The 24,330-nt window shown below is 44.5% G+C and overlaps 1 protein-coding gene across 1 annotated transcript; it reads right to left on the bottom strand.

The window, feature by feature from the left end:
• Window positions 1-117: 117 nt before the first annotated feature.
• Window positions 118-23,459, bottom strand: LOC102456816 (TRPM8 channel-associated factor 2-like). The gene is made up of 8 exons (XM_006132962.5): window positions 23,265-23,459; window positions 18,692-19,328; window positions 16,398-17,371; window positions 13,156-13,250; window positions 10,805-11,018; window positions 9,665-9,904; window positions 6,072-6,409; window positions 118-3,733 (listed from the first exon to the last, which is right to left on the bottom strand). The coding sequence occupies exons 2-8, from the start codon at window positions 19,315-19,317 to the stop codon at window positions 3,494-3,496; spliced, it is 2,727 nt and encodes a 908-aa protein (XP_006133024.3). The 5' UTR covers window positions 19,318-19,328; window positions 23,265-23,459; the 3' UTR covers window positions 118-3,493.
• Window positions 23,460-24,330: the final 871 nt, after the last annotated feature.

Below are 24,330 nucleotides of genomic sequence, written 5' to 3'. Positions count from 1 at the left end.
CATTTCATGTGGCAAAGGCAAGTAGAGGACAAGACCAATTTGTTACTACCTTTATTAAAACAAGTAAAAAGGTGAGAAACATCAAAAGGCATGAAGTTGCTAAAACACAATGGCTGTGTCTAAACTGGCCGCTTGAATTTCTGCAAGAACACTGACGATCTCATGTAAGAAATCAGTGCTTCTTGCGGAAATACTATGCTGCTCCCGTTCGGGCAAAAGTCCTTTTGTGCAAAAACTTTTGCACAAAAGGGTCAGTGTAGTCAGCTTAGATTTGTTTTGCACAAAAAAGCCCCGATCGCGAAAATGGCGATTGGGGCTTTTTTGCGCAAAAGCGCCTCTAGATTGGCACAGACGCTTTTCCGCAAAAGTGCTGTTGCAGAAAAGCATCCATGCCAATCTATACGCTCTTTTCCGCAAATGCTTTCAAAGGAAAACTTTTCTGTTAAAAGCATTTGCGGAAAATCACGCCAGTCTAGACGTAGCCTATATATATCAAGGACTCCCTCTGGTAACTTTACAATTAAAGAATTCCTTAGCCCTGCATACTCACAACCCTTCCTGGAGACCTGATGTAAGGAAGCATAGACCAGCCTTGCCTCTGCCATGCCAATGAAGTTGAAGGTCCTAGTAGGTAGAGTGTAAAGCAGCTAAGCTATACTATAAGCCAAGGCTGGGCAAGAGGCCTAGCACTTTGATCCAGCCCGTGACAGACCCTGGTTCTGCTGCTAAGATGTTTCCTCAGAGCCACTGGGGAAGTGCAAGCCCTTTCAATTGTGGCTATTTAAAGGGTTCCCAGCTCCTGGAGCCAGAGCCTGGAGTCCTTTCAATAGCAGCAATTGAAAGGGCTCCTGGCCTGTGGCCACCCTGCTACTGCTCTACCCCCTGGCCAATTGAGACCTGGGGATGGGGGAGTGTGTGAAGGGGCACATGGCACAGAGGGAACTGCCAGCAATTCAAAACAGCTGGCTGTTCTCTCTAGGCACTGCACACCCCTGGCAGGGAGGAGGGCTAAGACTTCCCCCTCCCTCAGGCCAATCAGAGTCTGTGGGTGGCAAAGTCTCCTGGCCCCACCCATTCCACAGTGGGCCACGGCCACGTCAGAAATTGGCAAAGTGGCCCTCCTTCAAAAATTATTGCCCACCCTTGCTGTAAGTTAAGCTAATAGAATGGACAGCATAGAGAGCTGGAGTTTAAAGAACTTAGAGAGCCTAATAAAGTAAAGAAAGTCAAAGAAAGGTTTAAAAAAAGTTTAAAACAAAAAAAGGGAGGCTACCTAATCTACGCAATGTGGATATTTTATAGCGTCTTGGCACTGCTTGATTCCACCCCAGGCTACTCTGACCACAATTTACTTCTGCACCCTAAAAATTAATGGGTACACTTATTCTATAGGTTAGTTGAGTATGATACTTACTACTACATATTCATTAGAATGGTCTCATTCCTGAAACCATTGCCTCTCACCCTTCCAGTAACATCTTTGCTTTGTTGGCACTTTTGCAGTTACTGAATGATTCTGGTGTCAGACAGACTAATTCCAAAATGATATGGTTCCACTATGATTCCTGTGTTTAGTTCCCATTTAGTCCAAATGCTTGTGGACACCACTCCTGCAGCTCCCATTGGTCACTAATGGAGAGCCATGGCCAGTAGAGGCTGTGGGGTTGGTGCCTGTAGATGAGGGACAGCACATGGAGCTGAGCAAGCATTATAATTGGGATAAAAATTGCCTGTGCAACTCCCTACAATATGCCTTAGCTGCTCTTACAGGATACAGGCCTGTAGGTTTCTTGCATTACAGCTTAATATAATGAAAGCCTTTCATATAATATCTATTACGTAGAGAATAAATATTATGAATACAATGCAATAATGAATATAATCCTAAATTAGTATAAATCAACCCAGAAACACGTTATCTGGGATGGCAGGCAAGCATCTTAATTGTACAGGCTACAGGGTGGGAGAGGAGGCTGCCATGCTGGGCTGGGCAGTCCCTACCTGCTGCTGGGCTGGAGTGGCACTGCCCGTGTTGGAGCAGCCCCAACCTGTGATGGGCCCCGTGGGGCTAGGGTAGCTCAGCCCCCATTGGTTAATCAAAACTGGTAACCATTACCTATTCACATCCCTAACTGGGAGAACTGTATGTGGACCCAGAAGGGGAACAACATGGATATGCCAGGTAGGGATGTCAACATGTAGTTGATTACACGATTAACCGATAAACCTGGGTTTATTGGTTAATCCTATTGACTACACGCATCCTCCCCACCTCTCCCCCACACACACACTGTCTTTGTATCAGCGGCAGCAGCGCAGGAGTGTGGGGCAGGCAGGAGCTGATACATGCAGGGAGCCAGCTTTTAAGCTGGCTCTCTATGCATACTGGCTCTGAGGAGCCTCCCACAGAGGCATCGGGAGAGGGGAGGGGGGGACATGCCCAGCTTTTAAGCTGTCTCTCCATGTGTTCCGGCTTCTGCAGAGCCATCTTCCCCTCACCTCCCACAAAGGCAGCAGCACGGGGTGGCAGGGGCAGGCAGGGGCTAGTACACTTGAGAAGTGGCTTTCAAGGTGGCTCCCCACACATATCAGCTCCCGCAGAGCGGCATGCCCCCCGCACTACGACCTCTATCAGAAGCAGCAGTGTGGAGGAGGGGCAGGCAAGAGCCAATATTTGCAGAAGCCGGCTTTTAAGCGTGTAAACATGTAATGGCTAAAATGTCCAGTGGTTACACATTTATACAAATACCCACTAGTTAACGTCACTAATTCTGGGTTAAGATGATCAATGTGCAACTGAGCACAACATGCAGAGGTGAACTGGATATCAGGAAACATCTCTTCTTACACTTTGGAATGGTCTCCAAAAGCGAAGAAATGAGAGATTTATCTACCAGAAGAAATATGCGGGGAAACCCTAACAACTTCTTTTAATCAGCTTGTTTGCTTGCTTTCACCAGAAGGCATGTGGCAGATACCTACTTTATGCAGACAATCGAGATGAAGCATTTTGAGAAACTGGGGTATCAAAAAATGAGAGAGTGAAAGAAATGGACAAATTACCCTATTCTCCAAATGGTTCGCGACAAATTATAGATAACAGTGACTGAGCTACACAACTACAATATGTTATGAAAATGTTAGAGGCTTGGAGGATACCCAATGCTGTGGTTTGTTTTGTTTGTTTCCCTGATTCATCTGGCGTTATCTGTTCCTTACAAGTAGTCGTCTTTATCCATAAGTAGCCCCACATTACAATCAATGGGATTTCTCAAAGAGTAAGATGATGTTCCATGTGAACAAAGCCAGCAGGAGCAGTTCCAAAAAAATGAACAGATAATTCAGGGTCACATTTTTCTCATGGACAAGAAAAATTACTCTGCAAATACCAATGAGTATGAAACAGATAATATCCTTGCCTCCTACATTGTAATTTAGCCTTATAAAAAAGATAACTGACTCTTTGAATCGTGTCTAGAAATTACAGCTGCCATCACATTTTTTTCATAGGGTTCTTATCCCAGTTGGGCAGAGATGCCAACTTCTTAGAGACTTCTTCCTGGATGGGCCAGCCCCAAGCCACAAAGAAAGGGGCCAGATTCTTTTTCACCTGCTGAGAGAACTTCTCTGCCCACAGGTTCATCTTGGAAGGGTTGTCTTCGGGGATGTTAGACATTGTCTGATACTCAGAGAAGAGTTGGATGAAGGGTTCCCATCCAAAGGCTTCCTGCAGCTGAAAAGCATGAAAAACAGCATTAAAAGTCCCCCAAGGTTAACTTGATCCTGTGTTATGCATATTAGGGCGCATCTATACAGCAGAGATAAAGCCGAAATAAGCCACACAACCTGAGCTATGTCAATTGCATAGCTTAAGTCTAAACAGCTTATTTCGGCTTTTGGAGCTATCTACACAGCAGGAAGTCTGGGTTACAACACTTTTCTCCGATTCCCTTACTCTTCATACAATGAGAGTTACAGGAGTTTGAGTAAGAAGTCCTCCAGCTCGACATTATTTTGACATTATGTTATTTTGGAATAAAGTCAGTTATTCCGAAATAACGCTGCTGGGTAGACATAGCCTTCATTACAAAATCTACAGTTCTTGCTAATCACACCTTATGACTTTTAAATGGTTATCTGATCATGTTATCATTTTGGGGTAAGGCACAGAAATTATATTTCAGTGATCAGAGTTGTGTGTGGAAGGAAAAAGGGAATTTTGCAGTATATTTCTACTCTGAAAAGCAACTGCTTTCAAAATAATTGTATCCTGGGACTCCAAGATTATTTTTTCCCAATTATTTCACTACCTAGTATGCTCAGTTTACAGATAAAAAGATGTTTTGTCTAGCCACCAGCTCTCTGAAATTTGCACTGGGATCTTTCCTTTTTATACATCTTCATCAATGAGAAATATTTTAATGATCTAATTAGCTTCTGATTAGCTATGGTTAGCTTCTATGCAACATCATGGACTTCATATCAGCAGCCTCTGATGGTGTAGAATTCACCTTCCTCTCTCCTGGATTGCTGATTACACATGACTAACTGGAGTAATAACTTAGTTTTTAGGGTCAGATTTTCAAAAGTATTTAGTTCCCTACAGATGCTAATGGGTGTCTTTTGAAAATCCCAGGAGGTGCCCACCTACACTTTTAAGCACTTTAATACCCTTCAGACTCTATTTGTCACTAAAATGAAGGACTCTAAGGCTGTGTCTACATTGGCACCCTTTTCCGGAAAAGGGATGCTAATGAGACAAGTCGGAATTGCAAATGCTGCGGGGGATTTAAATATCCCCCGCGGTATTTGCATGAACATGGCTGCTGCTTTTTTCCAGCTCAGGGCTTTGCCGGAGAAAAGCGCCAGTCTAGATGGGATCTTTTGGAAAATAAAGCCTTTTCCGGAAGATCCCTTATTCCTCTTAAAATCAGGAATAAGGGATCTTCTGGAAAAGACTTTATTTTCTGAAAGATCCCGTCTAAATTGGCGCTTTTCTCCGGCAAAGCCCTGAGCTGGAAAAGCGCGGCAGCCATGTTCATGCAAATGCCGCGGAAGATATTTAAATCCCCCGTGCATTTGCAATTCCGACTTGTCTCATTAGCATCCCTTTTCCGGAAAAGGGTGCCAATGTAGACACAGCCTGAGGGTACGTCTAGCCTGCCCCTAGAAATTGCATATCTTATTTTGATTTTATTTCAAAATAGGCTATTTCAAAATTTGGCATATCTACACAGAGCCACATTTCAAAATAAAGCACTATTTTGAGACATCCCTTATTCCTCGTGGAAATATTTCGAAATAGCAGACGTCCATTGGACGCGGGGTAGCTATTCTGGGATACCTCCAGTATCCCGAAATAGTCTTGCAGTCTAGACATACCCTAACTCTGCCTTGCATGCCGGAACTGTGTCTGGAGACTAAAGGTGGGTTTTTTGTTTTGTTTTGTTTTTACACAGTGGCTTTTAGAAAAACTGCCTTCTACTAGACACATGGAAGTAGATCTGTAATTCTGTGCCAGTGTGTTGTGCTCCACTGACCTGAGGCCTGTAGAACAAATAAGCCTTCCACTGACTGAGTTTCATGGATCCCAAGTAGGAGGGGCCTAAGTTTGAGAGAGAAGGTCCTGAGTTCTCTCCCTATGGTGCCTGCTTCGATGATTGTGGAAAACACAAACCAGCCAGCATCCTTTACAGCAGGGGTGGCCAACCGTTTCAGATGAAGAGCCACGATCCAGCTGGATCAAGGACGAAGAGCCAGGGCAAAAAAAATGGTAGAAAAAAAAAAGGAGTCCTCTCTCCCTCCCAAAATGATAGGGGAAAAAAAAACGACTGGCCTTTTAAGAAGGCTTTTTGGCCTCAGCAGGCACCTGTCCATGGCCGCCATTTTAGATCCACCATTTTGGATCCGGATGGCTCCCCTGCCCCCGTGAGCACAGGGGAGCTAGGAGGCGGGGGCGGCTTCGCGAGCTGCACTGATGGGGAAGAGCTGCATGTGGCTCGCGAGCCACAGGTCGGCCACGCCTGCCTTACAGAAACTTTTGCCTTCGGACACATGAATCATTGTGCTACCTGTAGGTAGGTCTCCAGGGCTGTCCAGACATCCCAGTCCTTTAGCTGGGCTCCTTTCTCAAGGTAATCGCTGATTGTCTTCTTGCGTTGCTGTAGCTGTAGGCTTCCATGGGCTCTCTCTCTAGGGATCCCCAGCACCTTCTCATGCACATAGACCGACCACAGATTGCAGGTGGCCTCAGTCGTATGAGGAGGGAATTCCCAGCCTGCCTGCTGCTGGTTGTGTCCCAGCTCATGGATGGGACCCCACATTCCATTTGCTTGTATGTGTTCCATGTCCACCAGCTCCTTCACTGACTCCAAATGGCCCATGACTGGGTAGCCAGAATGCATCCAACCTGAAGGGAGAAGACAGGGCTGACAATCAAGGCGAGATCTCAGCTCAAGGAAGTTCTGTATTTTTTAGAAATGGAGAAATAATTCACAAGGAACAACAAAGCTGACCAATTTAGCCTCTTGTGGTCTGGGCTTATCCTCTGGACAGTTCCTCAAATGAATGAGGCAGTATTACCGGATGAATACTGTTAACAGTGTGAATGTTTGACAATGAAAATGTGATCTGTGTTGTGACTGGTCAGAAAAGTCATATCGTGGTGGTTTCTGTTCCTTGTGGGAGCCGGGGGGGGGGGGGGGGGGGGGAAGAGGGGGTTATGTGCAGGCCTTTCCGCTAAAAATCCTCCTATGTGTAAATGAAAATATCAGTTTCTGCAAAGATTCGTGCACGTCTGTCTGAAATTCACATTCACTGTGAGTTTTTGTGACACTAACAGTCAAATGCTGGTGGAAATCAAAGCCTAGAGAGGCCGCAACACCACAAAGGAGAATACATTAAAGTAACACAGTTGATATTTGTAAACTTTAATTTAGTATTGTTTGCAGATCTAATGTTTTCATTGTATTTTAGAACGACTACCATGTTCATTATACAGCTATTTAGAAATAGAGGGTCAGAGTTTTGGAGATGCTGGTCAACTTAAAGGGTGGGGAGAGAAAAGGTCAAGGTGGCATATGATTTAATATTAATATATAATTTCTTTGTTATAGTCAATTTCAGCATGATGAAAATTGCTAGACTGGCAGCTGTGGTTGAAACAGTAAATCCACAAAAGAGAGAGCCTATGGCAGAGCAAGATTCTACATTACCCACCATCTCCTCTTAATTGATCTAAATTTCTTGGTTGGACCATCCCTTCTGGGAAGAAATTAGTTCAGTCTTCATGACCCAAATTGCAGATTTCAGGTTGCAGTGGGGGAGGTCTAGGTTGGATATTAGGACAAACTATTTCACTGAGGGTACATCTACACAGAAACATTATTTTGAAATAACTAGCGTTATTTCAAAATAACTTAGTCCGCGTCTACACAGCAGGCAGTTATTTTGAAATAATGTTGAAATACTGTCAAGCTGAAGGACTTCTTACTCCGACTTCTGTAACCCTCATTGTACGAGGAGTAAGGGAAGTCAGAGGAAGAGTGCTCTATTTTGAAATAAGCTACGCAATTGACATAGCTCAATTTGAGTAGCTTATTCTGAGGTAAGCCCTGCTGTGTAGACACACTCCAGGAGGGTGATGAAGCACTGGAATGGGTTCACTAGGGAGGTGGTTGAATCTCCATCCCTAGAGGTTTTTAAGTCCCTGCTTGACAAAGCCCTGGCTGGGATGATTTAGTTGCGGTTGGTTCTGCTTTGGGCAGGGGGCTGGACTCAATGACCCCTGAGGTCTCTTCCAGCCCTAAGATTCTATGATCCAATCTATCCTCGGCATCTGATTCTTGGTATGGAGCACAGTTAATTCTAATTATGATGATCGTTCTGTAATGTGGACATGAATCCACTGGGGACTGGACTGATAACCCACCAAGTAATTTCAGACAGACCACTGAATCATCTTCAGATGGCACCCAGTCTTGAAAAATGCTGCATACTAGCCTCTGTCCAGAAATGCACTTAATCAGCAGGATTGTAGCCTCATTAACTAACTAGACACTAGGACAAAAATGTGTTAAGTAGTGTGATGAAATTGACCAAGAGACATTTAGAGTGGAGAGATATTAAAATAGAATATGGAAGAGTCTTCTCCATAGAAAATTTTGTGATTGGAGTCCTGTAAAACTGGGAATTAATAAATTACTAGAAAGTATGTTGTATGTGGAGGGGATTAAATAACACTTGCTGAATTATGAATCTGCTGAAGTTCAATTCACTAATGCCTAACTAAGCCAGTTACATTATTTGCTCTTCGGTTTGGCATTTAATATCTTTGACAGATATCAAAAGCAAACAAAAGGCATGAAGCATTTGCAAAGGATCTGTGTTGAGATTGAAGCTGCACAATTGATTAGGCAGCTCATTAGTGGCTTGAATAAATATTGAACATTGAGTAAGAAATTAGTCTGGATGAAGACTAACTAAACTAAACTAAAACCCTTGTATTAACGGAATCTGTTTTCCCCTTTCAGTATTTTGACCAGCTCTAGCTGTGTAGAACAATTCTCCAATGGAGGGAAGGCTGCTTTACTGTCAGTTGGATTTGACTAACTCCTTCTTCCTTGTTTGTACAGTAAACTGAGGCAGGAGCTGAGAGCCCAAATAGGTGTGTGCTTTAGAGAAAAGTTTCACTATAATTAGAATTACACCATCAAATAGTCAGGAATAAAGAAAGGGAAACTAATTTGCTCCATTATGTTTTCCGTTAAAAGAATTTTCGGAAAAGAGCATCTAGATTGGCACGGACGCTTTTCCGCAAAAGCACTTTTTGCAGAAAAGCGTCCGGCCAATCTGGACGTGCTTTTCCACAAAAAAGCCCCGATCACCATTTTCGCGATCGGGACTTTTTTGCAGAAAACAAATCTGAGCTGTCTACACTGGCCCTTTTGCGCAAAAGGACTTTTGCCCGAACGGGAGCAGCATAGTATTTCCGCAAGAAGCACTGATTTCAGACAGTAGGAAGTCAGTGTTCTTGTGGAAATTCAAGTGGCCAGTGTAGACAGCTGGCAAGTTTTTCCGCAAAAGCAGGTGCTTTTGTGGAAAAACTTGCCAATCTAGACACAGTCTTAAGGTTAAAGCAGAATACTCAGATTGTGCTTCTAAAATCTATGCAAGGATTTTTTAAAGATGTTATTTTATCATTTTTACCAACTAATGAAATATTTAAAGCAAATGTTAAGGTTCTGTAGCTATCTTACAGTAATGTACAACTGTTTTGTCAGACAGTTTGGAAACTGACGGTATATAGACCTCTGTGTTGGCACATGCCCGTTAAATGTTTCATTACCACTTAACAGCTCTTTCATAGGTTCAGTGTTATGCTAACAAATCTGGCAAGCTGGAAGGCTTTTTACTTTTCAGTTGCTAGATCATGTCTGGAGAAAGACTCACCAAGCTGCAACAGCCAGCTGTGGACGCCTGTAGGAAAGGTCAAAATAGAAATAGGAAGAGGCAAAAGTTGAGCACTAAGACTCAGAGAAGGCATTGCCTCCTAAACCCACTGCCCAGGATTGCTGTGTAAATGTTCCTGGCTCTCAGCCTCCAGCTGAGTCTCTTACCCCACAGCATCACTAAGTTGCTTTTAATGACAACACACCCTACTCACCAGCTGAGATCTGAACATCTGCTACAATCCTTTCCGGCCTGGGGAACTTGGTTGGAATAGCTGCCAGCTCAGCCACTGCTGCCATAATCTGCTTCCAGAGGTTCAGCAAAGTCTCTGGATCTTCTATGGGACGGATGTTATCTGCAGGCACTGTCAGGATGATGTTCTGAGTTGCTAGTTCTGCCCAGGGAGCTGGATAGTGGCGAATGCTGGTCAGCCACTCGCTCCTAGATGTCTTTCCTGAATCAATATGGGACAGAGAGATTAAGTGCACAATTCCCATGAGGATTTGGTTCCATGTCAGCTTGGTACAGCTGATTTCATTTTATATTTTAACATAAGTTTAAGTACTTGGGTCCTTTTGAAGCCTTGAAGATGAGCAATAACCTAAGTAACTAAGGCTACGTCTTTTGAAAAAGAGCATCTGGACTACAACCAGTACTTTCGAAAAAGCAAGCCACTTTTTCGAAAGAGAGCACCCAGGCACTTACTTTCAGTCTTGTGCAAAAACCCTCTCTTGCACAAGAGCCATTCTTCCTGAAAAAAATGGGGAAGCATTCACTATGTTAGGCATCTCGTCACCATCCATCTTCTTGACGAAAACCAAAACAAAGAAGTCATTAAGCAGCTCGGCCATTTCCAAGTTTCCTCTTATTGTTTCTCCCTCTTCACTGACCAGTGGGCCTACCCTGTCCTTGGTCTTCCTCTTGCTCCCAATATACTTGTAGAACATCTCCTCTCCTGGTTAATGTTGCTGCTATCCATGTCAACAAAATTCATGCACCCCCAAAACTTTGAAGCAGAAGAAAACATGAAAAATGCAGGAAAGCAAGATGTGCCATTCTGGTTTAATCTTCTGTCTTTATCATCTTCCCTGTATTAAAGACTTACAGGAACATTTTAAGGTGCTATCAAAATAAACTTTGTTCTTGCTCTAATATCTGCTGAAGAACATAAAGGCACCAGATTGGTAGAGCTGCATTCATCTTTCTGACAGACAAGAACAAGGTCTGGTAAATGCATAAGTGACTATGAAGAAGGAGGCTAAAGAAGATCTTGCTCAGACGCAAGACTAGAACAAGCAACACAATAAAAGCAGTTGGGAGCTGAAGGGTATGAAAGAGCAAGGAGCACACTTACCAAATCTGAAGAAAGGAGCCTGCACAGCTCCTTTCACAGTGATAGACACTTCCCCCAGCTGGCTTCCCTTTGGCACTATGATGTAAATTAGGCCCCCCCAGAGAGTGGAGACTGACATTTTCTGATCTCTGATGTCACATCTGTGTATCACCACCGGGGAGCGTTTCAGCTGCTCTGCACTGCTGAGGTTATCCGAGTGACACCCAATCTGCACCTGGAAATGCAAAGGTGGCTTGGTTACAGGCAAAGATGTGGTCAGAATTCAGTAGAAGGAACGGTGCAATGATATCTACAGCCTTTTGTAAAATCATCTGTCCAAGTGGAACAGCTTCAATAGAAGAGATGGCAGGAACCCCCACACCAGACTGTCGCACAGCCTGCTGGCTAGAGTCCTGCCTGAGAGATACTAGACCCCTATTCAAATACACACCATCAGATGGAGCGGGGTATAGAACCTGGAACTCCACATCCTGCTGAGTGCACCAATCACTGGGTTAAAAGCTGCACGGTGAGCACTTCTTTCCCCTTCTGGAAAGATGGGGCCTTTCAGGCAAGAAAGAAGGGTGGATGCTAAACGTCCTCTGTTTTGTGAATCAGGGGATTAAGTAGCAGATAGATGTCTGGATGCTTGGAGGGAGGTAACAGTGCACAGACCCAAAGGCAAAAACTCAGGCACCCAGGGAAACTGAACCTTGATCATTTAGGCACCAAATGAGTGTTGTCGCATACAGTGGGATGTGGCAGCCACGCAGGAGTTTTATGGTTTGCAGTGGTACTGGTACCTAAAACTGGGGCTAAGGAGGTGGATCCTCGCTCTCCTGGATTGTAGAGGAACCTTGGTGCCTAAATACCTTGAGAATCTGAGCCAAGGTGACTTGTTTTCAGGGAAGGACTTAGTTATAATCTAAAGGAATCAATAGAGCAATGATCAGATATATGAGCTGTACAGACCTCGATGTTCTGAGTTTCTCCTTTAGAGTCTGTATCCAAAATGGCCTCACAAAGCACAGGGGCAAAAGCATATGAGTAGTGGCATTTTATTACATCTCCAGTGTGGCATTTGATAATACTTTGTGCTTCAATAAATTGCTTAATAACACCCCACCTTCCATCTGATGTTCTTCAACACTTCACAGGTGTCAGCGACTTAAATTTCCCAGTGAGGGAGGGAGCATTATCTCCATTTTACAGGGGAGAAAACCTAGGCACAGGCAAACAAAAGCCTAGCTTTTCAGAGACACTGAGCACTCACAACTCCCATGACATCAATGGTCACTTTTCTCATTGATTTACTGAAGGTGCCAGGACTCTTAGGGTGTGTCTAGACTCCACGGTTTTGTCGACAAAACTATAAGTGCGTCTACACTACCGCTGAGTTCTGTCGACATAACGTAGACAGAACTCAGCAGTTTTGTCGACTGCTGTAAACCTCATTCTATGAAGAAGAATGTCTTTTGTCGACAGAGTTCTGTCGACAGAAGGCATTATTACATCTGCACTGTCCTTTGCATCTACACTGTCATGTCGACAAAGCGGCTTGCTTTGTCAACAGAACTAGATGTAGTCTAGACGCTCTTTGTCGACAGAAGCTTTGTCGACAGTATCTGTCGACAAAACTTCTGTCGACAAAAGCCTGTAGTCTCGACGTACCCCTAGTTCTGGCCTGTAGCCTTTGCTGCAATGGGTCCGCACAGGTTATTGTTATTCAAAGTCCGCCTCCAGCCACAGATAGCTCATCAGGCTGATGCAGTTTAAGGTGCATCTGTTTCCATCGCTATGGGAGAGAATGCAGTGATGTGGCAGTGTGAGTCACTTCCAACCTTCTTTGACTTCCCTAGCCTATAGAGCAGGGAGCCTTTCAGTGTGAGCTGAAACACTGGATTCCACTAGGTCCAGAATCATAGTCAAGCCCCATAGCCACTCAGAGGCTGCCCGCCAGGTTGTTATTAACCACTTATTGATGATACAGTTACCTGAGAAGGACATACTTTCAGCCACATTCTGAAAGACATTTAGGCATCTAACTTCTACTGATTTCAGTAGGAGTGAGGGGCTTAAATATTTGAGCCCTATATCAAATAGCTTATATATGGCAGTTTATTAGAACTTAGTAAACAATTCTTTTGATGATACATATGAAAAAATAGAATCTACTACCTGTGGGTTTGGTTTTTTTGGTTTTTGTTTGGATGGATGAATGCTTGTAAAAAGTAAGTAGGCATGCTGATTGCATGGAACTGAATTTGCCCAGGGGACAGAGCTATAGAATAAGAATTTATTTGTATGTAGTCACTTTCCAAGTAGAATTGCAGTTGAAGTGAAAACAGAAGCAGAAAGGAAAATTAGTTCACCTGTAGGCCAGCTCCAATAACAGTGCTAGGAAATAGAAAGGTCACTGTGTTCCCACGTGGAAGATAAAGTCCTGTACTTCTCCATGCAGCATCACCTGGAATAAGGCACAAAGGACAGACCTAACACAGCTTTTCCTAAACACCTCTATCTGGCTTCCTGCATGAAAGCATCAGCACAAAGGCCTGGCCGGTCTGCCTGAGGATGGATCTCCTCCCACTGAATGTCATTGGAGGGGGGGTCCATGTGCCATAGAATAGGGGAGGGCTAATACTTCCTGTTGCATTCTCCCAAGAAATTAACTTCTTGCTCATAATATTACCATTATGCTGACATTGTAACAAGTTGATTTGTACAATATTCTCCTGCTGACATCAGAGGAAAAATCTTTGGCCAACAAAGAATAAGGGACATCCACATTCCCTGAACAAATGAACTTGTACTGTGGAGATAGAAATGGGTTTCTCCCCCACTTTGAAAACAAGTTCTGGAATGCAGAATCCAAGACGGGCTTCACAGCACAAATAAGTAATAAAGCTGAAAGGAGCACATGGAGGGAGGACCACATTACTTCTTTGCTCATTGATTCAGGAAAGACAATTACAATATTGTGTGGCAGAGCGCTGGCTGTGCCCAGGGGTCCTGCACTTCTGGTAGATGGTGATCAGCCTGAGAGGCTCACTCTGTCCTACCACATAGCCTCTTTCTTTTTAGTTGAGGCAGGGGTCACAGCCTACTGAGCCATACTCATCACAGGCTGGTCCATCATGTGGGGGTGAAACTGCTTTAGAGTCCCAGTCTCCCTGTCTGGGGGCAGACTCTGTAGTGACATGGGAGGGGTTGGGGAGATCCCAGGCCCACCCACTATTCCAGGTTCTAGCTCAGGGTCTTTAAGGCAGCAGCAACAGACAGGGTTTGTTCTAGTCCTGGTCTGGCAACTACTTCCCTGGGCCCCTTCCCAGCACCTTTTCTCTCGTACCTGAGCAGTCCGTCCTGCTCCTCCACCGCTCTCTGCCTGACTTGCAATTCCCAGCTCTCACTCAGACACCTCTCACGTTCAGATCCTTAGCTCCGTCCCTCCTCCTCCTCGCATGCCTCTGAGCTAACAGACGAGGAACCCTTCTAAACCAGTCTCAACTGGTTTTTGATTGGCCCCAAGTGGTCTGATTAGCCTGACTCCCTTGGCTCTGGAAGGCTCCTAAAGAGCTCCAGGTGTTCCACCTGGCCTGATTGTCCAGACTGCTTCTGAAGGTTCCTGTTGGTTCTAGGCCACCCCCTGCCAGTTTACCCAGGGAACAGAGACCTACTTACTCTAGGGCACATATGCCTCCCTTCGAGCACTCTGCTATAGTCATCTGGCCTGACCCTGTCACAATTGCTTGTGGCAGTTTTGCATCTGACCGAACACACATTGATACAGACTTGTAGCTTCCTGACAGGGAAAAGATAATAGGAGATTTACTTGGATAGCCATTTACATAACGTCTTCTCAGAAAATAGCATTGTCCAGTGGATTGGTATCAAACGAAACAAACAGTTGGGTGGACTTTCTAAGAGCTTTAGTCTCTTCTAAGAAGAATAACAAGGATCTTTTAAAATCAAGTATGTGAAACAGTGTTTCACCAGCATGGACATGCAGGCATGGGGAGAATGTTGGCAGGCCAATAAGATCTTTAAGGTGGCATTCCGTTAGCACTTTGGAGAGGAATTTGGGACTCTGGGCAAAAGTGAGTTCATCCTGGACAAATTGCAGTCAATATAGCTTGACAGAAACATGCATTTAACAAGAGGCAGAAGATTTCAAAAGCAGTGCTTGCAGTGACAATGGGCTGTACTTAGACATGAGTTTGCAATGTCAGGGAAAAGCAAATGTGAATTTGGGGGCCATATGGGTAGGGTGCACTACAAACTATAATTAACGGTAGTAGGCTGAAGCTGCAGAAAGGAAATTAAGGCTGAATGTTTAGAAACATTTCCTCAGGAATTAATTATTAGGTCATGGAATGAATTTCTATGAAATTGCAGAAATCCCATCAATCCAATAATTTATTATTTGAAAAAAATGGAGAATAGGCTTTGAGAGAAAACTTAGTAATCTGGGTCTTGAAGCAGAAACTAAATAAAAAGTAGTCCTGTGGCACCTTAGGCTACATCTACGCTGCACAGTTATTTCAAAATAAGCTATTTCAGAACAGTTATTCCAAAATAGCTTATTTCAAAATATCACATCTACACTGCAGGGAAGCCTCAAAATTAGTCTGGGGCAGGCTTCCACAATGTAGACATGCTATCTTGATTTAAAACCCCAGGAGGAATAACTTAGAATGGCCCTGAGAAAGGGCTATTTCGAAATAGCAGAAGTGGAGCATCTACACATGCCTTATTTCGAAATAGCTATTTCAGAATAGGCATTATTCTTTGTAGAATGAGGTTTACAGAAGTCAGAATAATCCATCCATTATTTTGAAATTATTGTGAAATAACGGAATTGCTGTGTAGACACTCACATAGTTATTTAAGAATAATGGCCATTATTCTGAAATAACTTTGCTGTATAGACACACCCTTAGAGACTAACAAAAATATATTTAGTATCATGAGATTTCCTGGGCAAAATCTGATACTACAAATACCTTGGTTAACCTCTAAGGTATTTGTAGTATAATGCAGATATTTGCATATCTCTGCCAGTGCTTTTTGCACAAGAGATTTTTGTGCAAAAACAAGCCAGGAAGACGGGTCTGTTTTGTGCAAAAAAACCCCTTTTGCACAAGAACCCTTATGCCTCAAAAAAGGAGGTATACGGGATCTTGCACAAAAGGGTTTTTTTGTGCAAAACAGACCCGTCTCCATTTCTTCCTTTGCTCAAAAACCTCTTGCGCAAGAAGCATCGGCAGAGATATGCAAATGACAGCGCGACAAATGCTAACGAGCACTTCATTAGCATTCTCTCTACCGACAAATACCTGCAGTGTAGACGTAGCCTAAGGCGTCACAGGACTGCTCGTTGTTTTTAAAGTTATGGACTAGCATGGCTACCTCTCTGAGACTCAGAAACTAAATGTAACCTAAGAGGAGCCTTTCCATCTCTGACGAGCAGCTCTGTTCTGCATGCACTGTGATGGGTGTGACCCATATGAGCAGGGCTGTGGAGAGTTGAACACTGTTTACCCCATGTTCTACAGGCCTTTCCATCCTGAAGCAGGGAGTAGGGAGATTAGTGAGTAAGGAGGGATTCTCTCACCTGGGTTTGTGCCATTGATTTCCACAGTGGTGCTAGGGACTGTGGGGAGGTCACAGAGCACTAGTTTCGCACAGTCCGTCATAGTTTGGGACAGTGCGGTAGCCACGTGAAGCAGCAGAGCCTCCTTGGAGTTCCCTTTGACTGGGTGTTCCAGGCTCACTGATGGGATCCCATTGCTCTGCACCATCTCGTACAGGATGTGGTACAATGAGGCATAGATGTGTCCGTTTTCGACGGGGATCTGAAGGGCTTTGGCACAGTCCTGGCACAGTTTCTGAAGCCAGCCAGTCACAGGAGGCTGGAGATCCTCCTTCTTGTTCAGATGCTGCTGGAACTGAGACAGTGCCCTGAGAAAGTGGTAATGTCCCCTCTGCTCTTCAGGTCGTAGCGCTGGGTACTTGTCTGCCTTCATGCTTTCCCCCAGGATACTGATCCCAAACCTATTGAGGATCCTGTTACCAGGATATTCAGACAGAACATTTTTGCCATTATTCTGAGAAGCCCACCACCAAGCCTGACCTCCAATCAGCAGCCCTCCTCCTTCTGCCACAAACTCATGGATTTTCTGGGCCTCATCGTCACGGTAGGACTGGCAGCAGTAGATGTTGAGATGGTCAGTAAGCTCTGATATCTCGCACTCCACCTGACTTTGAATCAGCAGCTCACGAAGATTCTTCAGATTGGGATTGATGCCAATTCTGCCTTCCTTCTCAGCACCCAGCCAGTGAATGGCATTGAGAATGAAGTCTGTGAGCTTTGTGGTGCTAAGAAAGAGCTCATGTGCAGCCACCACCACACGTCCCCGGCCATAGTGGGCTGCTGCCAGAAAGCACTGATAAGCATCATCCAAGCCCAGAGGGAAGGCCACTGTACCATGGACCAATAGGTGAGAGGGGACACCATCGGTCACTATGTCTAGCTCTGACACACCTCTTAGGACAAGGTTTAAGTCTCTTCTGAAATCCAGCCGATGCCTGCAAAACCAAGAGATGTTCCTATTAGGCAACATGCCAGCACTGGCACAGCATCATGAGATGGAAGAGAAAGGTTGTGTAAAACATTTGCTCGGCCCCACAGAAATATCCAAATATTCTTAAATCATCTCCACTTGTTAGGCTGTATTTTTTGATCTGTTGCAGAAAGTGCTAAGATTTAGCTGCCTTCTTCTGAGAGATGCTGCTCTGGTTTGAGTTACAGTTGTTCTGAATGATCATTCTAAAACAAAGCAGTCCACTCATCCCTTACCCCGGCACTGATCTTTGACAATTTGATGTCACTTTTTCTTATCTCTTTGTCATCTTTGGCTATGTCTAGACTGCATTGCTTTTCCGGGATACCAGAGGTATCCTGGAAAAGCAACGCTGCATCCAAGGAACGTGTCTGCTTTTTTGGAAGATTTTTCGAAAAAGCTCACATGTTCTTTCGCCATCCCTACGAGGAATAAGGGATATGTCAAAAGAGCATGTTTTTTCCAAAATTTGGCACCATGTAGACGCGCCAAATTTTGGAAAAGCCTCTTTCAAAAGTAAAGTGGAAAAAGATACACAATTTGGTACCGCAAATTGTGGGTTTTTTTTTTCCAATTTAACCTTGCAGTCTAGACATAGCCTAAGATGTGACATAGCAAAACCAGTGTCGAAGAGGGTAAGGAGATGAGCACAGTGTAAGGGGATGGATGATGGGAGATGAAATACTGGAAGGACAGAGAGGAGACTAAGCTATGAGGTGTATTTTGTATTTATTGGTTCTGAGATCATTTACATAATCAGAATTTAAAGAATTCCCTTTGATCAGCAGTAAAGGGCTCATTGTATTTCAGAAAAGTATATGGCAGCATTTTGTTATGTGACCACACCGTTCATAAGCAAACAGACATTTGTGGTGCACAACTATTTAAAGGTTAACTTTTGGTCATGTTCTCTTACTAAATCAGTATTTCAGATCACAAATAAGTAACAAGATCCCTGCTTATTGAAACGCACACGCACATGCACACGCACAAAGTTAAAGGATTCACTTATTTGTCTTGTCTCATGCTTAGAACTTTGAGAGTCATCTGAGCTCATTCAGAACATCACGGTCCCCACAAGTCAAACGTTTCCCCAAACTTTTTGGCAGGACTCTGGTTTTACTCCTTTCCTGTTGATTCCTTTTTCCACCCCTAGGGATAAGAACCCGCATCCCCTCTGAGAATTGGAACTTAACCCCCTTTCCAACATTGCAGCATTTCAGAATATCTTTTTGCAGCTTTAACTGTAAGATTTAATACATAGGAAATTATTTCAGATACTCACAAGCTGTTCAAGGGAAATGGAGGAACTTCATCTGAGACGCTGAAGATCCCTCCCTCACCATATTTATCCGTGAAATACACACCAGCTACACTGGTTATGTGGTTCCCAGGGAAATCGAAGAGCACTCTGTCTGCACTGTGACTATAGGCCCAGTACCAAGCCTGACCTCCAATGAGCAGTCCCCCACCTCTCTTCACAAATTGGATTAGCTCTTTCTCCTGTGCCGCTCTATAGGCATCCATACAGTAGACCCCAAATGAGGCAGTGAGCTGGGCACTGGGCTGCACTTGGATGCCAGAACTAGTGAGGATGTCCAGCAGGGAGCCCAAACTCTCCTGGACACCAACTACCGCTCCTGGGGAGGAACTGAGCCAAACCACAGCATTGTGTAGGAACCGAGCCATCTTGGGACTGCCCAGGTAGCTCTCGTGAGAGATGACCACCATCCGGCCCTTCCCATAGTGAGAGGCGGCGATCAGGACCTGCTGTTGGGGGTTCACCAGCACTGGGAAGGCAGATTCGCCGATGAGCAGCAGCTCACAGGGAACAGCATCACCGGTCAGATCCCAGTTCTGGACACCGGCCACCAGCAAATCATAGGCAGCTGAAGCAGTCATGTTCAGCATTGTCGTCTCTACTGAAAAGAGAAATAGTTGTTCGTACAGTAAAGACATTTAAGGGATTTATTTATCCTTCTTTGCCTGTATTGGATCAACATGCAGGATGCTCAGATACAATCAAAAACCATAACCAAAAACCATAACCAATATATCTCATTCCTAGGGGATGATCTGCCTCCATTTCCAACCCCCCCCCCCGCCCCCCAAATGCTTGTTTTAATGCCTTCTGTGGAGGGTGGCATTCAGGACAGAGCGGATGAATATAGGTGTAGTTACTATCAGGGAAAAGGGAGATTTGTCACTTTAAACCTTTTTTTCTGTAGTGTTGATGTTTCTCTCACTGCAGGTACAGGTTTCACACTGTTCCCCTAATTCTTCTCTGACATTGGGGGGAAGTATCTTACACTTTCTCACGTGGCACAGTTCCCTGCCGATGCCCGCCCCCCCACCCCAGACCCTTTATAGCCCCCTTCCAGTATTCCGGCATATCTGATAATCCGGTACCCCCTGGGTCCTAAAGGTGCTGTATTATCAGAAGTTTACTGTATATTACGGTCACTAATACCAAGCAGTTCAGCTATATTCACCTCTTGAACCAGATTCTGGGCTCCACTTAGGACTAACTCAAGAATTGTGATTTCTAAGACTATTTGCTAGAAGAAGCAGTCATTTAAGGGGTCAAGAAATACATCTCTGCATTCCATCCTGAGGTCATGTGTACCTAGTCAGTATGGGAATAGTTGAAATTCTCCATTATTATTGAGATTTTTTTATTTAATAGCCTCTCTAATTTCCATTAGCATTTCACAGTCTGTATTTCTGTAGCCTGCAACATATTCCTACTGCATTATTATTATTAGAGCATAGAATTACTATAGAGATTGGTTCATTTAAGATTTTTTCTTCATTTGATTCTATGCTTTCTTTAATATAGAGTGTCATTCTCTCAGAAACATAACGGCTACGTCTACACTGGCCCCTTTTCCGGAAGGGGCATGTAAATTTCATGAGTCGTAGTAGGGAAATGCGCGGGGGATTTAAATATCCCCCGCGGCATTTAAATAAAAATGTCCGCCGCTTTTTTCCGGCTTTTAAAAAAGCCGGAAAAGAGCGTCTACACTGGCCCCGATCCTCCGGAAAAAGCGCCCTTTTCCGGAGGCTCTTATTCCTACTTTGAAGGAATAAGAGCCTCCGGAAAAGGGCGCTTTTTCCGGAGGATCGGGGCCAGTGTAGACGCTCTTTTCCGGCTTTTTTAAAAGCCGGAAAAAAGCAGCGGACATTTTTATTTAAATGCCGCGGGGGATATTTAAATCCCCCGCGCATTTCCCTACTACGACTCATGAAATTTACATGCCCCTTCCGGAAAAGGGGCCAGTGTAGACGAGCCCAACCTGTTCTGTTCTTCCAATTTATTTTGTACCCTGGTATGACTGTGTCCTCATTCCACCAAAAGCGACGAGGAGTCCTGTGGCACCTTATAGACTAACTGAAGTGTAGGAGCATAAGCTTTCGTGGGCAAAGACCCACTTCGTCAGATGCATGAGTGCATCTGACGAAGTGGGTCTTTGCCCACGAAAGCTTATGCTCCTACACTTCAGTTAGTCTATAAGGTGCCACAGGACTCCTCGTCGCTTTTGCAGATTCAGACTAACACGGCTACCCCTCTGATACTTCATTCCACCAAGTTTCAGTGATGCCTATTACAACAGACTTCCAATAATCCGGCACCCTTGGGACTCATGGGGTGCTGGATTATCAAATATGCTGGAGTATTGGGAGGTACTCTGGCGGGGTGCTGTGATAGATCTGCCGGGACCCACACTGTGTGGGGGGGTCGGCGGGGAACGGTGCAGGGAGGGGCAAACCCTCTGCTGTGTTGCGGGGAGGGGGTGGAAGCCCTACGCAGCTGGCTTGCAAGTGGGGAAACTTATAAATGGTGGCGGTGGAGAGGGAGTGAGAAGCAGGCAGCTGTTTAAGGAAGGCAGGTGGGCGGGAGTGAGAGGATCAGTGGGGAACGCTGCCTGCCTCTCGCCCCATCGCCGCCGCCACCGCCACTTACAAGTTTCCTCGCTTGCAAGCTGGCAGTGCGGGGCTTCTACCGCCTACTCGCAACACGACGGAGGGTTCGCCCCTCGCCACGTTGTTCCCTGCCAACACCTCCCTTCCCCCCGCCTGACTGCCTTCCTTAAACAGCTGCCTGCTTCTCGGTCCCTCTCCGCCGCCGCCTATGGGCAGCTCCAATTGTCCGGGTGGCCGGAGCACTTCCGGGTTCCAGTTGGAGCCGGACTATCAGGAGTGCCAGACCACTGGATGCTGGACAATTGGGAGTTTTACTGTATATCAATATCCTCATTCAATATGAGGCACACTAGTTCCCCCATCTTATTATTTAGACTTCTAGCTATTGAGTAGAAGCACTTTAAAACTTGTCACATTTTAGCTTTCTGCCTTTACAAGATGTGTTTGAATGGGAGTCTTTTCATTTGACAGTTTCCCATCAGATTTTATGAATATTTTATCATCTTCATCTTCTCCTCCTCATTAGAACATAAATAATTTTCATTAATGGATCCTCCACAAGTTATGTCTCTGTTCCATGTGCTTCTTCACACTTGTCAACTTTCCCCCAGTCCTTAGGCTATGTCTAGACTGCAGATTTCTTTTCCAGAAGAGATCTTCCAAAAAAACCCAAACCCCTTCTTCTGAAAGAGAGTGTCCACACTGCCAAAGTGCATTGAAAAAGCGATAGCACTGAATGGACCTATCTTGCATGTAAGCTGTGATTACTCTGGGCGGAGTGGCTACCAGGGCACCTGTACTTTTTCCTCTTTCCTCTTCTTGCAAAAGAACTCCCTTTCCTCTGTCCACACATGCCTATTTCCAAAAGAGCTCTTTCGGAAAAAGGCTTCTTCCTCGTAGAAAGAGATTTACCAATGTTGGAAAAAACCCTCTGTTCTTTTGATTTTTTTTTCTGAAAGAATGCAATTGCAGTATGGACGTGAGTTTTTTTCAGAAAAACAGCCGTTTTTCCAAAAAAGCTCTGCAGTGTAGACATCCTCCCGTCTAAAAGCTGCTCTACAACCATTTTAATTTTAAGTGCTAGCAATCTGGTCCAATTTTGGTTTAGGTGGAGCCCATCCTTCCTGTGTAGGCTCCTTCTCTCCTAAGAGTTTGCCCAGTTCCTAATAAATCAAAACGTTGATGGAACTCTCCTTTAAGTAAGGGGAGTAATGAAATGAAAAAGAGCATTGCAGAGAAGCTAAAAGACTTCTTTACTTCAGTCTTCACCAATGTTGCTGGGGACAGATACCTCCTCTTTCCATCTAGGGTACGTCTAAACTACATGGCTCCGTCGACGGAGCCATGTAGATTTGTTGTTTTGGCAAAGGTAAATGAAGCCGCGATTTAAATGATCGCGGCTTCATTTACATTTACATGGTTGCCGCGCTGAGCCAACAAACAGCTGATCAGCTGTTTGTCCGCTCAGCGCGCTAGTCTGGACGCTCCCCTGCCGACATCAAAGCCCTTTGTCGGCAGCCCCGGTAAACCTCATCCCCTGATCAGCTGTTTGTCGGCTCAGCGCGGCAGCCATGTAAATGTAAATGAAGCTGCGATCATTTAAATCACGGCTTCATTTACCTTTGCCTATGTGTCTCATCTGACAACAGAGGCATGTAGTCTAGACACAGCCCTAGTTCCTGGCAGATGAAGAGATCCAGCATATATGAATTCCCAGATACTAGCTTCAGGTTAATGGGGAATATAGGGTATTTAATCTCACATTCCTCCTAGACACTGAGCTATCATATATGGAATAGTTTCCAAAACATTGAATAGTACATAGTCTTACTCATTGGATAACTGTTTTTCCCTTAGAGGCTCAGCTATGACTCTGTGCTATTATCTAAACTTACTCAATGGCTGTTTGCAATGCTGGCCATGTTCAGACTTACCAGCAGTGGATATGGACAGTCTACCAGGGAGTCTTCAAAAGTTTCTTGCTTTGTCTACTGGAGTATGTAGTCTGGACAATAGAATAGCCCCTTGATGTGTTTTAAGAGATGGGGCCTCTTCCTCTTCAGGAGAAGCTGGAGGTCACCTTGTTGATAATTACCAGCCTGAATCTCTTCCCCTCAGCGATAGCCTGTCACTGGTTATGAGAACAGTGTTTCTTCAGGTCTTTTTTGCAACTTCCTTTTTTTCATCTGGATAGTGTCCTGCCTACACTGTGTATGTGTTTCAATTGGTTGGAGCTTTCTCTTGGGCTGCAATATGCAAACTTGATTTTCTATAGATTCAGTTACTGGATTCATATGCAGAGGGTGGTTTTTGGACTGAAAATCTTTTTTTAAATGAATCGTGCAGGCTGTAATTTTCTGATGTTGACCTCTGTCCCGTTTTATCAGAACATGCTAAGTGTGACAAGTTGGGACCCCCTTAAAACAGTGACCTGATGTGCCAAGACACCACTGACCCTGCTTCCCTTGACAGCCTGGGCACTGTGTAACTTTGATCTGTTGAGCCTAGCTTGCTAGCCTGTTTCAACCGAGACACAGGGACAGAGCCATTCCCCTCAAGTAAAAGCAGCACAGAGTGAGACCTTAACTCAGTACTCAACTACACAGCCTCTCTGGCTACATCTAGACAGTGGCACTTTTGGGATACCAGAAGTATCCCAAAATAGCAATTCTGTGTCTTTATACACACCCATTATTTCAAAATAGATTTCAAAATAACGGGCGCACTATTCTGGCATCCCTGTAGCCCTCATTCCATGAAAGTTAAGGGACTTGCTGAAATAGTGCTTTATTTTGAAATTTAGAACTGTGTAGACAGTGCCAAATTTCAAAATAAGCTATTTCAAAATTACCTCGAAATAGGCTGTGCAGTTTGTGTAGCAGAAATTGTGTAGCTTATTTTGAGGTAAGGGTGCTGTGTAGCTGCACCCTGTGGGGCTAAACTCTAGATAAATCCATCTGACACTACAATGTGCTGTACAGTGTAAGTTCATGAAATTCA

This window comes from Pelodiscus sinensis, chromosome 1 (genome assembly GCF_052426305.1).
Source record: "Pelodiscus sinensis isolate ZL-2025 chromosome 1, ASM5242630v1, whole genome shotgun sequence".
Taxonomy (NCBI): Eukaryota; Metazoa; Chordata; order Testudines; family Trionychidae; genus Pelodiscus; species Pelodiscus sinensis.
Note: the sequence above shows the minus strand (reverse complement) of the source record. Positions and strands in the feature narration are given on the sequence as shown.